The sequence below is a fragment of the Capra hircus genome, chromosome 3 (genome assembly GCF_001704415.2).
Source record: "Capra hircus breed San Clemente chromosome 3, ASM170441v1, whole genome shotgun sequence".
NCBI lineage: Eukaryota > Metazoa > Chordata > Mammalia > Artiodactyla > Bovidae > Capra > Capra hircus.
In genome coordinates, this window is record NC_030810.1 from 38,083,651 (window position 1) to 38,107,811 (window position 24,161).

The 24,161-nt window shown below is 36.3% G+C and overlaps 1 protein-coding gene across 5 annotated transcripts in view; it reads left to right on the forward strand.

Annotated features, from left to right (window-relative positions):
• ATG4C (autophagy related 4C cysteine peptidase) overlaps window positions 1–24,161 on the forward strand; it is a 101,157-nt gene that overhangs the window by 15,512 nt on the left and 61,484 nt on the right. For 4 of the 5 annotated variants that reach the window (XM_005678322.3, XM_005678321.2, XM_005678324.2 and 1 more), the window contains one exon: window positions 11,372–11,510. In XM_005678322.3, coding sequence (XP_005678379.1) covers window positions 11,435–11,510 — 76 coding nt within the window. In that variant the 5' untranslated portion in view covers window positions 11,372–11,434. Of the gene's footprint in view, window positions 1–11,371; window positions 11,511–24,161 lie in introns of those variants that run through there. The other variant, XM_005678325.3, reaches the window with a different exon arrangement.

A 24,161-nucleotide genomic window follows, 5' to 3' on the forward strand; every position in this document is an offset into this window, starting at 1 on the left:
GTTTTTCCTGTGGTCATGTATGGATGTGAGAGTTGGACTGTGAAGAAAGCTGAGCGCCGCAGAATTGATGCTTTTGAAGTGTGGTGTTGGAGAAGACTCTTGAGAGTCCCTTGGACTGCAAGGAGATCCAACCAGTCCATTCTGAAGGAGATCAGCCCTGGGATTTCTTTGGAAGGAATGATGCTGAAGCTGAAACTCCAGTACTTTGGCCACCCATGTGAAGAGTTGACTCATTGGAAAAGACTCTGATGCTGGGAGGGATTGGGGGCAGGAGGAGAAGGGGATGACAGAGGATGAGATGGCTGGATGGCATCACGGACTTGATGGACGTGAGTCTGAGTGAACTCCGGGAGTTGGTGATGGACAGGGAGGCTTGGCGTGCTGCAATTCATGGGGTCACAAAGAGTTGGACACGACTGAGCGACTGAACTGAACTGAACTGAGTAGCTTTATCTGTGTTTACTGAGTTAAAGAGTTTTCTCATTTTGGTGATGGTTGTTTAGTTGCTAAGTCATGTCTGACTCCTGTGACACCGTGGGCTGTATGTAGCCCACCAGGCTCCTCTGTCCATGGGATTTCCCAGGCAAGAATACTGGAGTGGGTTGCTATTTCCTTTTCAAGTGGATATTCCTGACCCAGAGATTGAACCCACATCTCCTTCACTGCAGTCAGATTCTTTACTGCTGAGCCACCAGAATTCCTTTTCTCCTCTTTAATGCTATTAAAAAAATATTTATTTTTTGCTGCATTGGGTCTTACTTGCAGCATGTGGAATTTTTCGTTGTGGGGCATGGGCTTCTCTCTGGTTGTGACCCGCAGGCTCCAGAGCACGTGGATTCTGTAGTCGAGGCATGTGGGCTTACTTGCCCGGTGGCTGTGGGATTTTAGTTACCTGACCAGAGATTGAACCTCTGACCAGAAATTGAACCTACGTCCCCTGTGTTGGAAGGCAGTTCTTATTCACCGGACCACCAGGAAAATCAAAATGCTGTTATTTTTTAATTAAAAATGGACTTGTCAGAAGGTAAACAGCAAACAGAAATGTGGAAATGGTAGATAAGATTCATTGTAGTATGCATTAGTAAAGAAAGTTTATTTGAAAAAAGGTTACTAATTTCTCTTAAGTGTTAAGAGATAAATCATGAATCTCTTGTGAGTATTTGGAAATTGTGAAGAATGTTACTTGGATGGTTTTCCAAACTGAAGCTCTGACAGCACTACATAAAATAACCAAGAATTTTGGCATATTTTTTCCCCCTGGGGCAGTCCCACCAAGTATTTGAGGTATCACAGAATATTGAAATATACTGGATAATGAGTAAATCATCTTATCATTTCATACTTGATAAACATATGAATTTTAATTCATTTTTATTTACTTTTAAATTAGGAAAGCTTTTGGAAAGGAAATTAATGGGTGAAGATAGTTTAGAATTATGGTTTCTTCATTTTTAATTTTCTCGTTTGTAGTCAAAGTGCTGTTTGTTTTGCCTTTCCCTGGCTTTCTTCATATAAATATGAAGAAAAAAAATTGTTTTCTTTTTTGATTTTTAAATAAATACATGCTTTCTTGTCGAGCTTTCTTAAGATGTAATTGACCTACAGCACTATGTAAGTTTAAGATGTACAACATAGTGATTTAACTTACATACGTGATGAAAAAAATGACTGTCAATAAGTGGAGTGAATATCCATCATCTTGTATATACAAAACTAAAGAAATAGAACATTTTTTTTTTCTTGTGGTGGGAATTCTTACGATTTATTCTCTTAACAGCCATCATATATAACACACAGCAGGGTTAATTATATTTATCATGTTGTTAATTCCATTCCTAGTGGTTATTTATCTTATAACTGGAAGTTTGTACCTTTTGACTGCCTTCATCCAATTCTTTCCCTCCGGTTGAGACTTCTCCTTCCAATGCACAGGGGGCAGATTCAGTCCCCAGTTGGGGAGGCAAGATCCCATAGGCCTCGTATCTGCCCCCCTCAAAAAAAATCCAAAACATAAAACGGAAGCAGTATTACAACACAATTCAGTAAGGACTTAAAAATGGTCCCCATCAAAAAATCTTAAAAAAAAAAAAGAAAATATTTCGGTAGACTAAATGTCTATGAGCATTAATTTATTCTTTTTCCCATTTCCAGGTCTTATCCCACTTCTTTGAAGGAAAAACAAAAATTATCATTTAACAAGGGATATCCTCCAAGTCATTTTATTTAGCCAGAGCTGCTCTAGGAAACTAGATTGAGGAAGTTAAGTTTTGCAAATGACAAAATAGCTGAATCTGATGTCTTTAGGAGCCACAGGAATAATGCTGTTTATCTTAAAAAGGAAAAAGCACTTCATCTTAGTATTTTTATCTTTCTTATAGGCTGTTTAGCAATTTTGCAACAGAGTGTCTTCTGTGTAGATTTCTTAATAGAGTAGTTTCAGTTGTTAAGAGTTGAACATAGCCTGGATACATTTATAATTTGTGTATTAAAATTTTCATTTGAACAACTTATTTTTCAATAAATAATCTTGTAATTTTAAAAGAAGCTCAATGTAAAAATAATAAGAGAAGTATAAAAAAGGAAGAAATAACATGGCATAATATCAACATTTTTAAAATTAGTCTCACCATTAATCATGTCTTGTTATATAGAGCTTGTCCTAATGTTTAAAAAATGACCTCACATCTCTTAGAGTTTCCACTTTTAACATTATGGACTTCTAGACATTTTTTTATGCATATGTATTTGTGTGTGTGTAAATGTATATACATACATAATACATGTGTATGTATATACATAAATTGTATTTATCCTGTTCTTTTTTTCCTTTCACTGTATGTCCTGGAGATATATTTAAAAATTAATTAATAAACTATTTTTAGAGCAATTTTAGGTTTACAGCAAAACTGAACAGAAAGTATACAGGGTTTCTATATACCTTCTCCCCACAACATACATGACTTCCCCTCAAAATCCTGCACCAAAGTGGTATATTTAGTACAACTGAAGAATCTTTGACATGTAATTATCACCCAGAGACCATAGTTTACATTAGGGTTCACTTTTGGTGTTGTATATTCTGTGTTTGAAGAAGTGTGTAATGATGTGTATAGACAACTACAGTATCATAAAATAGTTTTTCTGCCCAAAAAATCCTCTATGTTCTTCCTACTCATTCTCTCCCTCTAACCCCCCAGCCCCTGGCAACCACTTTTTCCTGTTTCCACAATTTTGCCTTTTCCAGAACACTATATGGTTGGAATCATGTGGTATTTAGCTTTTTCAGATTGTCTTCTTTTACTTTAAATTTAGTTTTCCTTGATATCATTTAATGGCTTGATAGCTCATTTCTTTGTAGTTCTGAATAATACTCCATTGTCTGTTTGTACCCTAGTTTATTTATCCATTCACTTACTGAAGGATATCTTGGTTGTCTCCAAGTTTTGCAGGTATAAATAAAGCTGCTGTAATATCTGTGGGCAAGATTTTGTGTGGGAATAAGTTTTCATTTCATTTGGGTATATACCAAGGAGCACAATTACTGGATCTTGTGAGTATGTTTAGTTTTGTGAAAAAAACCAAAACAAACAAACAAAAAAACCAATAACAAACAACCACCACCAAACCATCTTCCAAATTAGCTGCATTCCCACCAGCAGTAAATGAGAGTACCTGTCCTTACCAGCGTTTAGTGTTGTCAGTGTTTTGAATTTTGGTAATTCTAACAAGTGTGTAGTGGGATCTCACTATTGTTTTGATTTCTCTGATGACATATGATATGAAGCATTATTCATATGCTCACTTTTCATTTGTAGATCTTCTTTGGTGAGGTATCTATAAAGATCTTTAGCCCATTAAACAAATTATTTATTTATTTGTTTTGGTCTCTGCTGGGTCTTTGTTGCTATTTGTGGGTTTTCTCTAGTTGCTGCGAGCCGGGCTACTCTTTTGTTGCAGAGTACACCGTAGTTGTGATGTGTGGGCTCAATTGTGATACATTGGCTTAGTTTCTCAGACCAGGGATCGAACCTGTGTCCCCTGCATTGGCAGGCAGATTCTTAACCACCGGACTACCAGGAAAGTCCTGGTCCGTTTTTAAATTGGGTTGTTTTGTTACTGTTGAGTTTTCAAAGTTTGTTTTATATTTTGGATAACGGTCTGTTATCGAATATGTCTTTTGCAAATGTTTTCTCCTAGTCTGTGGCCTGATCTTTTCATTCTCTTGACATTATCTTAAAAAAAAAAAACACATTATTTATTTATTTATTTATTTATTTTTGGTGACACTGGGTCTTCATTGCTGGCTGTGGGCTTTCTCTAGCTGTGCCGAGCGGGGACTATTCTGTACTTGCAGTGCATGAGCTTCTCATTTCACTGCCTTTTCTTGTTGCTGAGCATGTGCTCTAAGGGTGCAAAGGCTTGAGCAGTTGTGACATAGGGGCCCAGTAGTTACAGCGTGTGGGCTCTAGAGTGTGCTGGTTTCAGTAGCTGTGGTGCATGGGCTTAGTTGCTCTGTGGCATCTTCCCAGACGAGGGATCAAGCCTGTGTCCTCTACATTGGCAGGTAGGTTCTTATCCACTGCACCATCAGGGAAGTCGACCTTGTCTTTTGCAGAGCAGAAATTTTTAATTTTGATGAAGTCCAGCTTGCCAATTATTTTTTTCAGGGATTATATCTTTGGTGTTAAATCTAAAAATTTATTGCCACACTGATGGTCTTTTGGATTTTCCTCTGTGTTATCTTCCATGACTTTTATAGTTTTGTGTTTTGCATTTAGATCTATAATCCATTTAGAGTTAATTTTTTTGTGTGAAGGATGTATGATCTGTGTCAAGATTTAATTTTTTGCATGTGGATGTCTAATTGTTACAGCACCATTTGTTGAAAAGACTATCTTTGCTGTGCTGTTTTGCTTTTTGCCTTTGTCAGAGACCAGTTGACTATATTTATGTCTATCTATTTCTGTTCCATTAATCTATTTGTCTATTCTTTTGAAATGACACACTGTTGTGATTGCTGTAGCTTTATAATAAATCTTGAGGTTGGGTAGACTCCATCTTCCAAAATTGTTCTTCAGTATAATGTTGGCTATTTTGTGTCTTCTGCCTCTCCATATAAATGTCTCCAGTTTGTCAGTGTCCACGAAATGACTCACTGGAACTTTGATTGAGATTGTATTGAATCTATAGATCAGTTATGGAAGAGTGGACATATTGACAGCATTGAGTCTTCCTAGCCATGAATATTTTTCCATTTGGCATTTTGGTACTCTTCTTTGGTATTTCTCAGAGTTTTGTACTTTTCCTCATGTAGATATTGTATATATTTTGTTTGATTTATATCTATTTAATATTTTTTGAATGCTAATATAAATGGTAATATCTTTTAAAATTCTAGTTGCTGCTTGCTCATTGCTGGTGTATAGGAAAGTGATTAACTTTTGTGCGTTACCTTTGTATCCTACAGCCTTGCTGAAATCACTTATTATTTCTAGCAGTTTTTGTTGTTGTTGTTGTTCTTGTTGATTCTTTAAAACATCCACTGGAGATAATCATGTCATTTATGAAGAAAGACAGTTTTATTTCTTCTCAATGTATATACCTTTTACAGCCTTTTACTGACATTGCATTAGCTATGATTTCATGTATAGGCCTTTTGTCTCCTTAAGTACATTTATCCCTAGATATTTTATTCTTTTTGATTTGATGATAAGTGGGATTGTTTCCTTAATTTCTGTTTCTGATCATTCATTTTTAATGTATAGAAATGCAACAGATTTCTTTGTATTAATTTTGTATCCTGCAACTTTTCTGAAACCACTGATAAGTTTTAGTAGCTTTTTAGTAGCATTTTCAGGATTTTCTATGTTTAGTATCACGTATTAATATAAATTTAATATGTATAGTATAATGATGTGACTTATATACATCATGAAATGATTGTCGCAATAAGTTTAGTGACTAGTCATCGTCTCCTATAGATAAAAAATTAAAGAAATTTTTTTCTTGCAATGAGAATTCTTAGGATTTATTCTGTTAATAATGTTCATATATAACATACAAAATTATATTTGTCATGTTGTGCATTACATCTCTAGTACTTTTAAGTGGAAGTTTATATCTTTTGACTGTCTTCATCTAATTTCTTCTCCACTCACCCCTTGCCTCTGGTAAGCACAAATCTAATCTCTTTTCTTTGAGTTTGTTTTTGACATGTAATTGACTGACAACATTTGTTCCTGTTTTACAACATAATATAAGCAATATCATATGATATTTGTCTTTGTCTGGTTTACTTCACTTCATATGATATTCTCTAGGTCCATCTATGTTGCTGCAGATGGCATTATTTCACTCTTTTTTTTTTTTTTTCACAGCTGAGTACCGTTCCATTGTGTATGTACCACATCTTTATCATTTATCTGTCAGTGGACATTTAGGTTGCTTCCATGTCTTGGCTATTGTAAATAGTGTTGCAGTGAACATTGAACATTGGGTTGCATATCTTTTTCAACTGCGGTTTTGTCTGGATATATGTCCATGAGTGAGATTACAGGATCATATGGTAGTTTTGTTTTTAGTTTTTTAAAGACCCTCCAGTCTCTTCAGTAAGTAGTGTTGAGAAAACTGGACAGCTGTTTGTAAAAGAAGGAAATTAGAACATTCTCTAACACCGCACACAAAAATAAATTAAAAAATGGATTAAAGACCTAAATGTGAGACTGGACACTATAAAACTCCTAGAGGAAAACCTAGAACACTCTTTGAGATTACAGCAGTATCTATTTGGATGTGTCTTCTAGAGTGATGGAGGTGAAAAAAAATAAATGGGATCTAATTAAACTTAAGAGCTTTTGCACAGTGATGGAAACCATAAACAAAAGAAAAAGACAATGCACAGAGTGAGAGAAAATATTTGCAAATGATGTGACTGACAAAGGATTAACCTCTAAAATATACAAAGCAGCTCATACAATTCAATATCAAAAAACCAAACACCACCACCAAAAAATGGGCAGAAGATCTAAATAGGCATTTCTCCAAAGAAGACGTACAGATGGCTGACAGGCACATGAAGAGATGCTCAACATCGCTAATTATTAGAGAAATGCAATCAAAACTACAGTGAAGTATCACCCCACACTGGTCAGAATGGCCATCATCCAAAAGTTTTAAAATGGTAAATTCTGGAGAGGGTGTAGACAGAAGGGAACTTTCCTACATTGTTGGTGGGAGTGTAAATTGGTACAGCCACTATGGAGAACGGTGTGGTGGTTCCTTACACTCTCTTAAACATTTTTTGATTTAGAAGATTCATGGTTGGTGGCTTTTTAAAGCTAAACTTTTAAAATTCTAAACATTACATATATTCTCTGTGTAAGATTTGGAAAATGTGAGCCATAGTGATATATAATCAGTCACAGTTTATTAGGGAAACTGTTGTCAGCATTTTGGTATACTTTTTTAAAAAACTTCCTCGCCTCCTCCTGAGATCCCAACCAGTAAGTATTTTATGATACATGAAGTTTTAGGTTTTGTGTATTGTTTCCCCATTTTCACAGACTCTTCAGGGGCATTTTAAATGGATATATAGTCCATCATATAGATTCACTATGTATAATTCACACATTTTATAAACTTTACTCCTACTTTTCCAAATTTTGTTAAATAATGCACTTTTGGGAGGAAATTTTTCTCCTTTATTCTCATTGTCAATTAAAGAATTCTGAATATAGCAGGTAAAATACTGCTACTTTTCATTAATTTATCAGTTTGTGATTCACTTAAATATTTTGAGGACCAGTTGTGTGTCAGGCACAATTTAAGGACACTTAAAAAGTTTACTGGCTAATGTAAGAGAAGGTAAGAAACAAATGATTATAAGATGTGTGATGAGTACTGTGATAGAGGAAGACATAGGACCCTAAGGGACTAAAAAGAGGGACTTCTGTATTGGTTTGAGGTTGGGACAAGGGTAGAAAATTTACTGATCTTACCAGAGGAGGAGAAATTTTTTTTCTCTTTTTAAAAAAATTAATGTATTTATTTTAATTGAGGATAATTACTTTACACCATTGTAATGATTTTTTGCCATACATAAGCAAATTGGCCAAAGGTATACATGTATCCCCCTATCCTGAACCCCCCTTCCCAGCGCCCTCTCCACACCATGCCTCTAGGTTGTCCTAGAGCATCGGCTTTGGGTGCTCTGCTTCATGCATCAAACTCACACTGGTCATCTGTTTTATATATGGTAATGTATATGTTTCAGTGCTATTCTCTCAAATCTTCCCACCCTTTCCTTCTCCCACTGAGTCCAAAAGTGTTCTTTACGTCTGTGTCTCCTTTGCTGCCCTGCATGTAGGATTGTTGGTACCATCTTTCTAAATTCCATATATATGTGTTAATATACAGTATTTGTCTTTCTCTTTCTGACTTACTTCACTCTTATGGACCCTGGGTTCATCCACCTCATTAGAACTGACTCAAATGCATTTCTTTTTTTATAGCTGAGTAATATTCTATTGTGTACATGTACCAAAACGTCCTTATCCATTCAGCTGCAGATGGACATCCAGGTTGCTTCCATGTCCTAGCTACTGTAAATAGTGCTGCAGTGAACATTGGGATACATGTGTCTCTTTCAGTTTTGGTTTCCTTGGGGAATATGCCCAGAAGTGGGATTGCTGGGTCATATGGCAGTTTTATTCCCAGGTTTTTTAAGGAATCTGAGGAGGAGAAACTTAAACTGGGTCTTAGTATTTATGATATAAGGTCATCAAAAAGTGAGGGTAAGCTGAAAGGCATTCTAGGTGGAGGGAACGGCGCATGCAAAGGCAAGGAGGTATTAGCATGTCAAGTTTAGGAAGCTTTCATATTAATATTAAAATGGCTTCTGTCTATGGTGCATGTGAGGGAGTGGCAAGAGAGAAAGCTGAGTAAGTGGGCAGATGTAATTTCATGAAGGGCTTTGAATATCATCCTTAAGGCTGGAGTGTCATCATGAATGAGGCAGAATCATTGAGAAACATGTTTATAGCTCTGGCTCTTCCATTTGTACATCAGCAATTCTCAACAGCTCTAGCCCAAACCTCAGCTTTGAGTTCCAGATCTATATATCCAACTGCCTTGATGGCCTCTTTAGAATGTCTAGGAAGTAAACTCCATGAAAGCAAGAATTTTACTCCTTTTGTCCTAAGCTGTATCTGCTTTTCTTAGAACAGTGCCTGGCAATAAGTTACCCCGAGTGATTCAATTCAAAAGGAAATGACTCCTTACTATATCTCAGAGGTGTCTCGAATTCCACATAAATCCAGGTCATGATCTTAGCCCTCTAATCTGCCCTTCTCCTGATGTTGCTTGTTTAAGGGATTGGCACCGTCTATTTAATTTCGCAAGGTAGAAACCTGAGTATATCTTTGACATATTTCTCTTTTTCACCTTTCACATTCATTTTATCACCAAGACCAAATGAATTTTTGACCCATTTCTTCGTGTGCCCATTTGTCTCCATCTCCACTGCTCTAGTCCAGGCTACCATCTTTCTCCTCATCCTATACAATAATAGTAAACTTTCACCCTTTACTCTTGTCCCTTTTCAATCTGTTTTCTCTGTGTTGGAGTGTAAAAAAAAAAAATCACACAAACCCACAGAATCAGATTCTGATATTCCTGTTTGCATCCGTTGCTCTTTGGATAAAGAACAAAATTTTTAACACAGGATGCAGGGCCCTGTGTGCTCTGGACCGTGTCTAACCCAATAGCCACGCACATGTCACTTTTTTGGACTCTGCTCCTTAGTCACACTGACTTTTTAAATTCTTCTACTGGATCATGCTTTCTTCTGCCACAATTGTAATGTTTAATTAGTAACTTCCAATACGTATTGTAAAATGGAATATGTATTGTTAGAGAAGCGAATGTACCAATCCCATTGAGCTGATATTTATAATTCTGAAAGGATAATGTTCTGTGTGGCATTGCTTTCCTTTTCTTTTATATATATATATTTTTTTTTGGTTGTACTGGATCTTCGTTGCTGCATGCAGGTTTTCTCTAGTTGTGGAGAGTGGGGACTACTGTTTTTTGCAGTATGTGGCCTTCTCACTGTAGTGACTTCTCTTGTGGAGCATGGGCTCTAGGGTCTGCAGACTTTTGTAATTGTGGCATGTGAACACAATGAATGCAGCTCCTGAGCTCTAGAGCACAGGCCAAGTAGTTGTGGTATATGCGCTTGGTTGCTCCTTGGTATGAGGGATCTTCCCTGACCAGGGATCAAACCTGTGTCTCCTGCTTTGGTAGGCAGATTCTTTACCACTGAGCTACTAGGGAAGCCCCTGCATTCTTTTCTTGAAAAGAAAACTGTCTGTGAATTATTACAAATAAACTGGAGTATTTTCAGTAATAATTTGTTCCTCTTTCAAATTACATATAACATATCTCAATTTTCCATCAAGTCATTTAAAAAACAAATACCTATAAGCTACGTTTATTCTTGTTTTAGAGTAAGAAAGCATGGTCTGTTGTAAATTTAAGCCTTTCTCTTTTTAAAAAAAATGCTGCTGTAAGAAGGATATATAGGAAATGTAGGATATGCCTTAATTTAAAAAAATGATTAGGCTTTATATGAAAGCAGTGACTTAATAACTGGAAAAGGCAATGGCAAGCCACTCCAGTACTCTTGCCTGGAAAATCCCATGGACAGAGGAGCCTGATAGGCTGCAGTCCATGGGGTTGCTAAGCATTGGACATGACTGAGCAACTTCACTTTCACTTATCACTTTCATGCATTGGAGAAGGAAATGGCAACCCACTCCAGTGTTCTTGCCTGGAGAATCCCAGGGACGGGGAGCCTGGTGGGCTGCCGTCTGTGGGGTCGCACAGAGTCGGACACGACTGAAGTGACTTAGCAGCAGTAGCAATGGGGAGTTATTGTTTGGATTTGTGTGATAACTTTTTTAAACATTTATTCATTTATTATTATTTATTTTGGCCGTGCCTGGTCTCAGTTGTGGCATACAGATCATAGATCTTCATTGTGGCATGCAAACTGTTATCTGTGGCATGTGGGATCTATTTCCCCGACCAGGGATTGAACCTGGGCCCCATGCATTGGGAGCACAGAGTCTTAGCCACTGGACCACCAGGGAAGTCTCTTGTGTGATAATTTTTATTGTTGTATATTTGGTATTAAATATATTTTGTAATTGAAATATGTATATATATATTATGTTTTATTCTGTAAAATGAAACATTTGTTTGCTCATTTCCAGTTCAAATTGTATTTAATAGCTTAAGTAACTTTAGCAGGTATTACACCATAGAATATGTACTCATTACTTATTTTTCTTTAACTCTTTCTTCACGTCAGAGCAAAAGACTAAACTTACAGAAGAATGCAGTCAAGTGATGGCTTTTTCTTTAGAATCTGAATATGGAGGCCACAGGAACAGATGATGTCGATAAGCTGAAAACTAAATTTATATCTGCTTGGAACAACATGAAATATAGTAAGTATCATGATTTGAAAATTATATAATCCAAAGAAATATTTGAAGATATGTATTATCTCCCTTATTCAGTCAGTAACAATTGCTGAGGTTTTCCTTGAATGAAATATTTCTGTAAGGAATAAAATATAATATATTCTCTCTATATGTCAGTTACAAAGTATATAAGAATACTTCCTAAAGAAAGAGCCAAATATCCTCATAAATATTGCTTAGAAACTCAGGCATATCATGTGGTCCTTTAAAAAAGAAAATGCCAAAGCAGATATAATTTATTCAGGTAACGGATACTACCTCAGTTTTTTAGACTCAATTTCAGGCAGCCTCACGTCTGAACCAGGAACCAATCAAAATAGATGTCTGAACACAGAAAGCAGACCATATAAAGTTCATACTCTGATACATAAAACTTTCTTCTAGGAGCACACTCAGACAATTATAACTTAGTAATTCTTGGTTTGCATATAGATCTGGTAAGGATCATATGGTTGTTTTGAAGCCTACTTCAGACTGGAAACAAACTGTCAATGAAGAATCTTTCAACGGTGGAGAAATATTCAGAGAATTATTGTCAACAGGAAGAAGTTCATATCCATAAAATAGGAATGGAAAAATTTAGTAAAATCCATAGGCAGTGCAAACTCAAGTAAAACACAGTTGGCTGTTGGCTCCTGATTCACTGGAAATCATGGCCAGCTAGCTATTTAGACAATTAAAACTTGGTAATAACTTAACATTGCATTTTGAAGATTATAGACATTAATTTTTTGAAAATTTGAGATAAATCATTTGCTACTAAAATTCACCCTTTTAAAGGGTATAATTCAGTGGTTTTTTAGTATATTCACAGAAATGTACAACCATCGTCACTAACTCGAGAACATTTTTATCACGCCTCAAAGTTACCCTGTACCCATTAGCAGTATAAGAATACTCCCTATTCTTCCCCATCTCTCTCCAATCCCTGACATCCACCATGCTACTTTCTGCCTCTATAGATTTGCCTATTCTGGACTTTTCATATAAATGCTATCACATAACTTGTGGTCTTTTGTTTTTGACTCCTTTCACTTAGCACAGTGTTTTCAAAGTTCATCCATGTTGTTGCATGTATGTATCAATACCGCATTCTCTTATATGGTTGAGTGCTATTTCACTGTATGGATATATGCCATTTTCTTTACTCACTCATTAGTTGATGGACATTTGGGTTATTTCTACTTTTTGGCTATATGAATAGTACTGCTGTGAATATTGTGTATAAGTTTTTGTGTAAACTTAGTTTCAGTTCTCTTGGCTATATTCCTAGGAGTAAAATTACTGGATCATATATTAACTCTACGTTTAACTTTTCAAGGAACTACCCAACTGTTTGGACCATTATACACTGCTACAGCAATGTTTGAAGGTTTAAATTTCTCTATATCCTCAGCAGTACTTGTTAATGTCCATCTTTTTAATTAGATCCATTTTAGTGAGTGTGAAATATCTCACTGTAAGTTTGATTTGCATTTCCCTGATGACTGTATGAAGGTAAGTGTCTTATCCTGTGTTTATTAGCCATTTGTGTGTATTCTTTGAAGATATGTCCATTTAATTTTTTACACGTCTTAAGATTGGGTTGTCTTTTTATTATTGGGTTGTAAGTGTTCTTTATATATTCTAGATGAAAGTCCCCCAGCAAAAATTTGATTTGCAGATATTTTTTCTCATTCTTGAATTGTCTTTTCACTTTCTTAATAGTGTCCACTAAAGCATAAAACTTCGATTTTGATGAGGTCCACTTTACCTGTTTTTTTCTTTGTTGTTATGCTTTTGATGCTGTATTTAAGAAATGTTGATTAAATCAAGATCATGAAGTTTTACACCTACTTTTAAAGATATTTTTTCTTTTTAGCTCTTCTATTTAGGTCCTTGATCCATTTTGAGTTAATTTTTGTATGTGATGTGAGGTAGAAGTTCCACTTCATTCTTTGTATGTGGCTATCTAGTTGTCATAGCACCATTTGTTTAGAAGAATATTCTTTTCCCATTGAATGGTCTTGCCACCCTTATCTGAAATCAGTTGACCATAGATGTAAAGGGTTTATTTCTGGACACTCAGTTCTATTCCATTAATCTATATGTTTGTTCTTACGCCAAAACAACATTCTCTTGATTAGTTTAGCTGTTTGTGAGATCTGAAATTGGAAAGTATGATTCCTCCAATTTTGCTCTTCTTTTCCAGGATTGTTTTAACTATTCTGGATCTCATGCATTTTCCCTATGAATTTTTGATCATCTTATGAATTCTGCAAGAAATTCAGCTAGGATTTTTATATAGATTTTAGTGAATCTGTAGATCAATTTTCAGAGTATTGACATATTAACAGAATACTTCCATATTAAGATTTCCAATTCATAGACATGGGATGTCTTTACACTTATTTAGATTTAAAATTTCTTGCCATGACATTTTGTAGTTTTCTGTAAGTCTTACACTTCTTTTGTTAAAGTTATACCTAAATGTTTTATTCTTTTCAATGCTATTTTATTTGTAATATTTTTCCAATTTTTGGCCACACCTTGCAGCGTGTGGGATCTTAGTTCCCTGAACAGGGATTGATTCCTCGCCCCTTGCTTTGGAAAGCAGAGTCATAACCCCTGGGCATTGGAGAAGTCCTTCAATGCTATTTTAAAATGGATTGTCTTCTTAATTTCTTTTCATATTCTTTGTTAGTCTATAGAAATACAATTGATTTTTTTTGTGATTTGATCATGTGTCTTGTAAACTTGATCTCCTTTATTAGTTCTAATAGGTTTTTGTGGATTCTAGAGGATTTTCTGTGTAAGCTCATGCCATCTGCAAATAGAGACTTACATTCTTTTCAGTCATTTAATCTGATGGATAGGTTATGTGATGAAGATTTCATTTATAAGGTCTGGAAATTATCATACGGGTACTAACACATTTTAGCAGTATCCTAAAAATTGTTATTTAAACTATTATTTACATATGTGTAGCTTTCCCTATCTAGATATTAAGTGGGTATAGCAAGATTATGGTAATCTCTAATCTCTGAAGAACAGAATGTTCAGGGTAACTGTATGTTACCCTGGAGAAGGGTACCCTCCAGAAGGTACTTTCTGGAGAAGGACATGGCAACTCACCCCAGTATTCTTGCTTGGGAAATCCCATGGACAGGGGAGCCTGGCAGGCTACAGTCCATGGGGTTGCAAAGAGTTGGACACCACTTAGTGACTGAGCAGTCACATGTTCTAGATAGTTTTGAGTTAGAGAATAGTATTTTAGTTTCGTTTTATTGATGAAAATTATTCTAAGATGTTTAATATGTATCCATTCCTGGGTTAGAGTTTGTATTGTATGGGTGGTTTGTGTGCATGCTAAGGCACTTCAGTCATGTCCAACTCTGTAATCCTCTGGACTATAGCCCACCAGCCTCCTCTGTCTGTGGGATTCTCCAGGCTAGAATACTGGAGTGGGTTGCCATGGTATCCTCCAAGGGATCTTCCTGACCCAGGGATTGAACCTATGTCTCTTAGGTCTCCTGCACTGGCACATGGGTTCTTTACCATGTGTGGTTTAAGAAGTACTAAAACATTTTTTTGAATTTATTTGTTTTTAATTGAAGAATAATTGCTTTACTGTATTGTGTTGGTTTCTGCCATACATCACCGTGAATCAGCCATAGGTGTCCCCTCCTTCTTGAACCTCTCTCCTATCTCCCATCCCATCTCATCCCTCTAGGTTGTCACAGAGCACCTGTTTGAGCTCCCCGAGCCATGCAGCAAATTCTCACTGGCTATCTGTTTCACATATGGTAGTGTATATGTTTCCATGCTACTCTCTCCATTCATCCCACCCTCTCCATTCCCATGCTGTGACTATTAGTCTGTTTTCTATGCGTCTCCATTGCTGCCCTAGATCTAATAGGTTCATTGGTACCATCTTTCTAGATAGTGTATATATGTGTTAATATATGATATTTGTTTTTCTCTTTCTGACTTCCACCTGATTAGAACTGACTCACATGCATTCCTTTTTATGGCCAAGTAATATTCCATTGTGTATATGTACCACAGCTTCTTTGTCCATGCATCTGTCGTTGGAAAGGGCTTTCCTGGTGGCTCAGACAGTAAAGCGTCTGCCTGTAATACGGGAGACTCAGGTTCTATCCCTGGGTTGGAAAGATCAACCCACTCCAGTACTCTTGCCTGGAAAATCCATAGATGGAGGAGCCTGGTAGGCTACAGTCCACGGGGTCGCAAAGAATCGGACACGACTGAGCGACTTCGCTTCGCTTTGCTTCTGTCATTGGATATCTAGGTTGCTTCCATGTCCTAGCTATTGTAAATAGTGCTGCAATGAACATGTGTATATGGGGTTCGGTACAGTTCAGTTCAGTTCGGTTGCTCAGTCATGTCCGTTTCTTTGCGACCCCATGAATTGCAGCACGCCAGGCCTCCCTGTCCATCACCAACTCCTGGAGTTCACTCAAACTCATGTCCATCGAGTCAGTGATGCCATCCAGCCATCTCATCCTTGGTCGTCCCCTTCTCCTCCTGCCCTCAATCCCTCCCAGCATCAGAGTCTTTTCCAATGAGTCAACTCTTCCCATGAGGTGTCCAAAGTATTGGAGTTTCAGCTTTAGCATCATTCCTTCCAAAGAACACCCAGGACTGATCTCCTTCAGAATGGACTGATTGGATCTCCTTGCAGTCCAAGAGACTCTCAAGAGTCTTCTCCAACACCACAGTTCAAAAGCATCAATTCTTTGGTGCTCAGCTTTCTTCACAGTCCAACTCTCACATCCATACATGACCACAGGAAAAACCATAGCCTTGACTAGACGGACCTTTGTTGGCAAAGTAATGTCTCTGCTTTTTACTATGCTACCTAGGTTGGTCATAACTTTCCTTCCAAGGAGTAAGCGACTTTTAATTTCATGGCTGCAGTCACCATCTGCAGTGATTTTGGAGCCCCCCAAAATAAAGTCTGACATTGTTTCCACTGTTTCCCTATCTATTTCCCATGAAGTGATGGGACTGGATGCCATGATCTTCGTTTTCTGAATGTTGAGCTTGAAGCCAACTTTTTCACTCTCCTCTTTCACTCTCATCCAGAGGCTTTTTAGTTCCTCTTCACTTTCTGCCATAAGGGTGGTGTCATCTGCATATCTGAGGTTATTGGTATTTCTCCTGGCAATCTTGATTCCAGCTCATGCTTCTTCCAGCCCAGTGTTTCTCATGATGTCCTCTGCATATAAGTTAAATAAGCAGGGTGACAATATACAGCCTTGACATACTCCTTTTCCTATTTGGAACCAGTCTGTTGTTCCGTGTCCAGTTCTAACTGCTGCTTCCTGACCTGCATACAGATTTCTCAAGAGGCAGGTCAGGTGGTCTGGTATTCCCATCTCTTTCAGAATTTTCCACAGTTTATTGTGATCCACACAGTCATAGTCAATAAAGCAGAAGTAGATGTTTTTCTGGAACTCTCTTGCTTTTTCGATGATCCAGCGGATGTTGGCAATTTGATCTCTGGTTTCTCTGCCTTTTCTAAAACCAGCTTGAACCTCTGGAATTTCATGGTTCATGTATTGCTGAAGCCTGGCTTGAAGAATTTTGAGCATTACTTTACTAGCGTGTGAGATGGGGTACATGTGTCTTTTTCAGTTCTGGTTTCCTCAAGGCATATACCCAATAGTAGGATTACTGGGTCATACGGTAGTTTTAGTCCTAGTTTTTTAAGGAGTCTCATACTATCCTCCATAGTGGCTGTATTAATTTACATTCCCACCAGCAATGCAAGAGGATTCCCTTTTCTCCACACCCTCTCCAGCATTTATTGTTGATTTTTTGATGATGGCCATTCTAACCAGTGTGAGATGATACCCCATTGTAGTTTTGATTTGCATTTCTCTAATAATGAGCGATATTGAGCATTTTTTCATGTGCTTATTAGCCATCTGTACGTCTTTGTAGAAATGTCTGTTTAGGTCTCCTCCCCACTTTTTGATTGGGTTGTTTGTTTCTCTGGTATTGAGTGGCACAAGCTGCTTGTATATTTTGGAAATTAATCCTTTGTCAGTTGTTTCATTTGCTATTGTTTTCTCCCCATCTGAGGATTATCTTTTCAGCTTGTTTATAGCTTCCTTTGCTGTGCGAATGTTTTTATATTTAATTAGGTCCCACTTGTTTATTTTTGTTTTAATTTCCATTCTACTCAAGGGAGGTGGGTCGTAAGAGGACCTTGCTGTGATTTATGTCATACAGTGTTCTGCCTATGTTTTCCTCTAAGAGTTTTATAGTTTCTGGTCTTACATTTAGGTCTTTAAGCCATTTTGAGTTTATCTTTCTATATGGTGTTAGGAAATGTTCTAATTTCATTGTTTTTACATGTAACTGTCCAGTTTTCCCAGCACCACTTATTGAAGACCCTATCTTTTCTCCATTGTATATTCTTGCCTTGTTTGTCAATGATAAGGTGCCCATAGGTGTGTGGGTTTATCTCTGGGCTTTTATCTTGTTCCATTGGTCTATATTTCTTTTTATTTTGTGCCAGTACCATACTGTCTTGATGACTGAAGCTTTGCTGTATAGTCTGAAGTTAGGAAGGTTGATTCCTTGAACTTCATTCTTATTTCTCAAGATTGCTTTGGCTATTCGGAGTCTTTTGTATTTCCATATGAATTATGAATTTTTTTGTTTTAGTTCTGTGAGAAATGCCATTGGTAATTTGATAGGGATTGTTTTTGGTAGTATAGTCATTTTCATAATATTAATTCTTCCAACCCAGGCACATGGAATATCTTTTCATTGTTTATGTCATCTTAGATTTCTTTCATCAGTGTCTTATAGTTTTCTGTATACAGCTCTTTTGTCTCCTTAGTTAGGTTTATTCCTAGGTATTTTATTCTTTTGGTTACAGTGGTAAATGGGATTGCTTCCTTAACTTCTGTTTCTGACTTTTCATTGTTAGTGTATAGGAACACAACTGATTTCTGGGTATTGATTTTCTTTCCTGTGACTTTACTGAATTCACTGATTAGCTCTAGCAATTTTCTGACACTATTTTAGGGTTTTCTGTGTGTAGTTCATGTTATCTGCAAACAGTGAGAGTTTTACATCTTTTCCAATCTGGATTCCTTTTTTTTCTTTTTCTTCTCTGATTGCTATGGCTAGGACTTCCAAACCTATGTTGAATAATATTGACAAGAGTGGGCAATATTGTCTTATTGTCTTATTTCTGATCTAGGTGAAATGCCTTCAGTTTTTCACCATTGAGATTAATGTGTGCTCTGGGTTTATCATATATGGCCTTTATTGTGTTGAGGTAGCTTCCTTCTGTGCCCATTTTTTGAATAATTTTTATCAAATGGGTACTGAATTTTGTCAAAAGCTTTTTCTGCAAATATTGAGATTATCATATTATTTTTATCTTTCAGTTTGTTAATATGGTATATCATATTGATTGATTTGTGTATATTGAAGAATCCTTGCATCCCTGGGATAAACCCGACTTGATCATGGTGTATGATCTTTTGAATGTGTTGTGTTGTATGATGTTTGAATATGTTGAGGATTTTTGCATCTATGTTCATCAGTGATATTGGCCTATAATTTTCTCTTTTTTGGTGATGTCTTTATCTGGTTTTGGTATCAAGGTGATGGTAGCCTTGTAGAATGAGTTTGGAAGTGTTCCTTTCTCTGCAATTTTTTGGAAGTTTGAGAAGAAAGGCATCAGCTCTTCTCTGAATGTTTCATAGAATTCACCTGTGAAGCCATCTGGCCCTGGGCTTTTGTTTTTGGGGAGATTTTTGATCACAGTTTCGATTTCAGTGCTTGTGATTGGCTTGTTCATAATTTCTATTTCTTTCTGGTTCAGTCTTGGAAGGTTGAACTTGTCTAAGAATCTGTCCATTTCTTTCAGATTGTCCTTTATACTGATATAAAATTGCCTATAATAGTCTTCTATGATCCTTTGTATTGTTGTGTTGTCTATTGTAACCTCTCCTTTTTAATCTCTAATTTTGTTAATTTGATTCTTCTCCCTTTTTTTCTTGATTAAGTTTGGCTAATGATTTGTCAATTTTATTTATCTTCTTGAATAACCAGCTTTTAGTTCCATTAATCTTTGTTATTGTTTTCTTCATTTCTTTTTCATTTATTTCTTCTCTAATCTTTATAATTTATTTCCTTCTACTAACTTTGGGTTTTTTTTAAATTTTTCTTTTTCCAGTGTCAAGTTATGTTGTCTATTTTGTGTTTTTCTTGTTTCTTGAGATCGGATTGTATTGCTATAAATTTCCCTCTTAGAACAGCTTTTGCTGCATCCCATAGGTTTTGAGTCACTGTTTTCATTGTTATTTTTTTCTAGGAATTTTTTGATTTCCCTTTTTATTTCTTCAGTGACTAGTTGATTATTTGGAAATGTGTTGTTTAATCTCCATATGTTTTTATTCTTAAGTTTTTTTTTCTGTAATTTTTATCTAGGTATTGTGGTCAGAAAAGATGATTGATTTCAGTTTTCTTAAGTTTACTGAGACTTGATTTGTAACCCACAATGTGGTCTGTCTCGGAGAATGTTCCATGTGCACTTGAGAAGAAAGTGTATTTTTCTGTATTTGGCTGGGATGTCCTAAAGATATCAGTTAGGTTCATCTGGTTGAATGTGTCATTTTATTTATTTATTTTTTTAAAATATAAATTTATTTATTTTAATTGGAGGTTAATTACTTTACAGTATTGTATTGGTTTTGCCATACATCAACGTGAATCCGCCACAGGTATATACGTGTTCCCCATCCTGAACCCCATTTTAAAGCTTGTGTTTCCTTATTAATTTTCTGTTTTGATGATCTGTCCATTGGTGTAAGTGAGGTGTTAAAGTCCCCTACTGTTATTGTGTTACTGTAGTTTCCCCTTTTATGTTTGTTAGTGTTTGTCTTGCGTATTGAGGTGCGCTTATGTTGGATGCATAAATATTTACAGTTGTTATGTCTTCTTCTTGGATTGATCCCTTAATCATTATGTAGTGAAGAAGGACTGAAATTGATTGAGCACCAACCAGTATATTATAGCTTATGTACCTTATCAGTTAAATCTCATATCTTTCTGAGTTAGAGATCTTTCTGGGATTTCTATCTCCTATCTTTTTAAGGTTTTCCTTTTTTGGAAATTAGAAAACTGAGATTGACATGCTCAAGGTCACGTATCTAGATGAGTCTTGAAACTGTATTCAAGTCCAGCCTCCCTTGGCTCCCTATTCTTGCTGTTTTATGGATACACTGAACATAATTTAGAATTATTTTTTTATTGATGTCAGTATTATGATATGAAGACAGAACTAGAAATGGCATAACACTTGCATTTTAAAAGAGACTGGCTTTGTAGTAGAGCCTGAAGTCAGGCAAGTTGATTCCTCCAGTTCCATTCTTCTTTCTCAAGATTGCTTTGGCTATTCGAGGTTTTTTGTATTTCCATACAAATCTTGAAATTATTTGTTCTAGTTCTGTGAAAAATGTGGCTGGTAGCTTGATAGGGATTGCATTGAATTTGCAAATTGCTTTGGGTAGTATACTCATTTTCACGATATTGATTCTTCCGATCCATGAACATGGTATATTTCTCCATCTATTAGTGTCCTCTTTGATTTCTTTCATCAGTGTTTTATAGTTTTCTATATATAGGTCTTTAGTTTCTTTAGGTAGATATATTCCTAAGTATTTTATTCTTTTCGTTGCAATGGTGAATGGAATTGTTTCCTTAATTTCTTTTTCTACTTTCTCATTATTCGTGTATAGGAATGCAAGGGATTTCTGTGTGTTGATTTTATATCCTGCAACTTTACTATATTCATTGATGAGCTCTAGTAATTTTCTGGTGGAGTCTAGGGTTTTCCATGTAGAGGATCATGTCATCTGCAAACAGTGAGAGTTTTACTTCTTCTTTTCCAATTTGGATTCCTTTTATTTCTTTTTCTGCTCTGATTGCTGTGGCCAAAACTTCCAGAACTATGTTAAATAGTAGCGGTGAAAGTGGACACCCTTGTCTTGTTCCTGACTTTAGGGGAAATGCTTTCAATTTTTCACCATTGAGGATAATGTTTGCTGTGGGTTTGTCATATATAGCTTTTATTATGTTGAGGTATGTTCCTTCTATTCCTGCTTTCCCACTTCTGGGCATACACACCGAGGAAACCAGAATTGAAAGAGACACATGTACCCCAATGTTCATCGCAGCACTGTTTATAATAGCCAGGACATGGAAACAACCTAGATGTCCATCAGCAGATGAATGGATAAGAAAGCTGTGGTACATATACACAATGGAGTATTACTCAGCCATTAAAAAGAATTCATTTGAATCAGTTCTGATGAGATGGATGAAACTGGAGCCAATTATACAGAGTGAAGTAAGCCAGAAAGAAAAACACCAATACAGTATACTAACACATATATATGGAATTTAGGAAGATGGCAATGACGACCCTGTATGCAAGACAGGAAAAAAGACACAGATGTGTATACCGGACTTTTGGACTCAGAGGGAGAGGGAGAGGGTGGGATGATTTGGGAGAATGGGAATTCTAACATGTATACTGTCATGTAAGAATTGAATCGCCAGTCCATGTCTGACGTAGGGTGCAGCTTGCTTGGGGCTGGTGCATGGGGATGACCCAGAGAGATGTGGTGGGGAGGGAGGTGGGAGGGGGGTTCATGTTTGGGAACGCATGTAAGAATTAAAGATTTTAAAATTTAAAAAAAATAAAAAATTAAAAAAAAAATAAAAGAGACTGGACCTTACTTTTTTGAAAAAATATTTAATTTTTGCTTTCCTCCCCACCCCCTTATTTACATGACTTTATGAGGTATATAAACTTGATTTCCTTTTTAAAATATTAAATAATTCATCCTTCTTCTAAATCATCCTTCATGATTTCTGTTCCTCCAGAAAATTGTTATCATCTCTACTGTTTCAATGTCTTTGATTTGTTTGCATCTTTTAAAGCTTTATTTGTGATTTTATAATTGCTAACTTAATGGACTGTAGGTTTTGGGGTAACATTTTGTTTATGGTGACTCTCCTAAGACAGTCCTCAGTGAATCACATTTTGTGTTGTCTTTTTTTCTCATTTGAATCTGCGCTGGACTGTGTCTTATGTCAACCAATAGAATGAGAAAGGAGGCTATGTCGATTCTAGGCCTAACTCTTAGGAGACAACTTCTACTCCCTTTGTGCACTATAACTTATTGCTTCTGTAAAATGTAGATCATTGCAGAGCCTCAGACTCTGACTCAGATTCACCTTTCTTTCTTTTGGAAGTACTGGTGACTGGTAAGAGGGTGTAGGTTGAAGGTAAAGCATAGGGACACAGAAGTCCTCCTTAAAGGCTTTTTGTTTGTTTTTAAGGTTGTGTTTATAAAGTTCTTAGGACTTACTTTGGAAATATTGCCTTTTGGAGAGGGGGGAATTGTTACTGGTTTGGGGGTTAAAATCATTCTAGCATGGTACTAATAACACTCGTAAATTGGGAACAACAAAAACTGCATGTTTGAACTAGAAGATGATTTAAATGGATTGAAATGGGCTGATATTGGGGAGGATAATTTTGTCATGGAATAATATGAACCAAATAGTAAAGCCTGCTTTGAGTATAGATGAAAATTAGTGGAAAAGATAGCTCTAAAGGTAATTTGTACATATTGAAGAAAGTCTTTAGTATCACAGAGAAGTTCATTATAAATCTGTTAGGTTAATGAGTCATTGAGGTTGGTTTTTGAGCAAATGAGTAGATGAATTACCTAATCAAAGCTGAGCCACAGGGAGATTAATTTGGCAGGGATAAGTGGCATATGCTAGCATGGGGAAAGACTGATGACAGAGAAGCCATTTGGGGGAGTACTGCAAATTAAACTTTGGAGTAATCCAAAGTCTAATCAGTGTATTTGACTTTCCATTCTCTCTGTTTCAGTACCAAACTCAGATACTTGTATGATTTTTATTATAAATACATATTTTAATGTACTTGTTCTTTGTACTTATTTGTATTATAGTCTTTAAGGAAGCACTTTCATAAAAGTCACTCATTTAAAATTTGTAACAACTCTGTTGAATATAAATGCTGGTCTGCTTAAGACTAGACCTAGTCTTGACTCCCAGTTTCAGATTCTGTTTCTCTGTTCTTACATTTTAGGAGCTGCTTTTTAAGGCTACATTAGCACGCAGGAATTTCATATACTTGGGAATATTCAGGAATATAATGGGCAAGTGCTTTTCTTAGGAAATAGAGAATATTAATGGCATCATAAAAAGCCAAAAGGGTAGTACCTTTTAGATATAGACAATTTAGTCGGAAGAAAATTGAAAGAGTTAGAGTTTGCAGCTAAAAAGTTGAGGATTGAGGATTTGGTTTGGGAGGTGGAAAATTGAGATGAAAATGTCTGAAAGCTTCGTATATCACTTTCAGAAATCCTCATTAAGCCGAAATGATGGGGTTAAAACAGATTTCCCTAGGAAACTTCAGAGATCTGCTTTTATCATAAGCACTAGTGTATTCTGGGAGAAGGAAATGGTAACCTACAGTACTCTTGCCTGGAAGATCCCATGGCCAGGGGAGCCTGGTAGGCTACAGTCCATGGGGTCGCT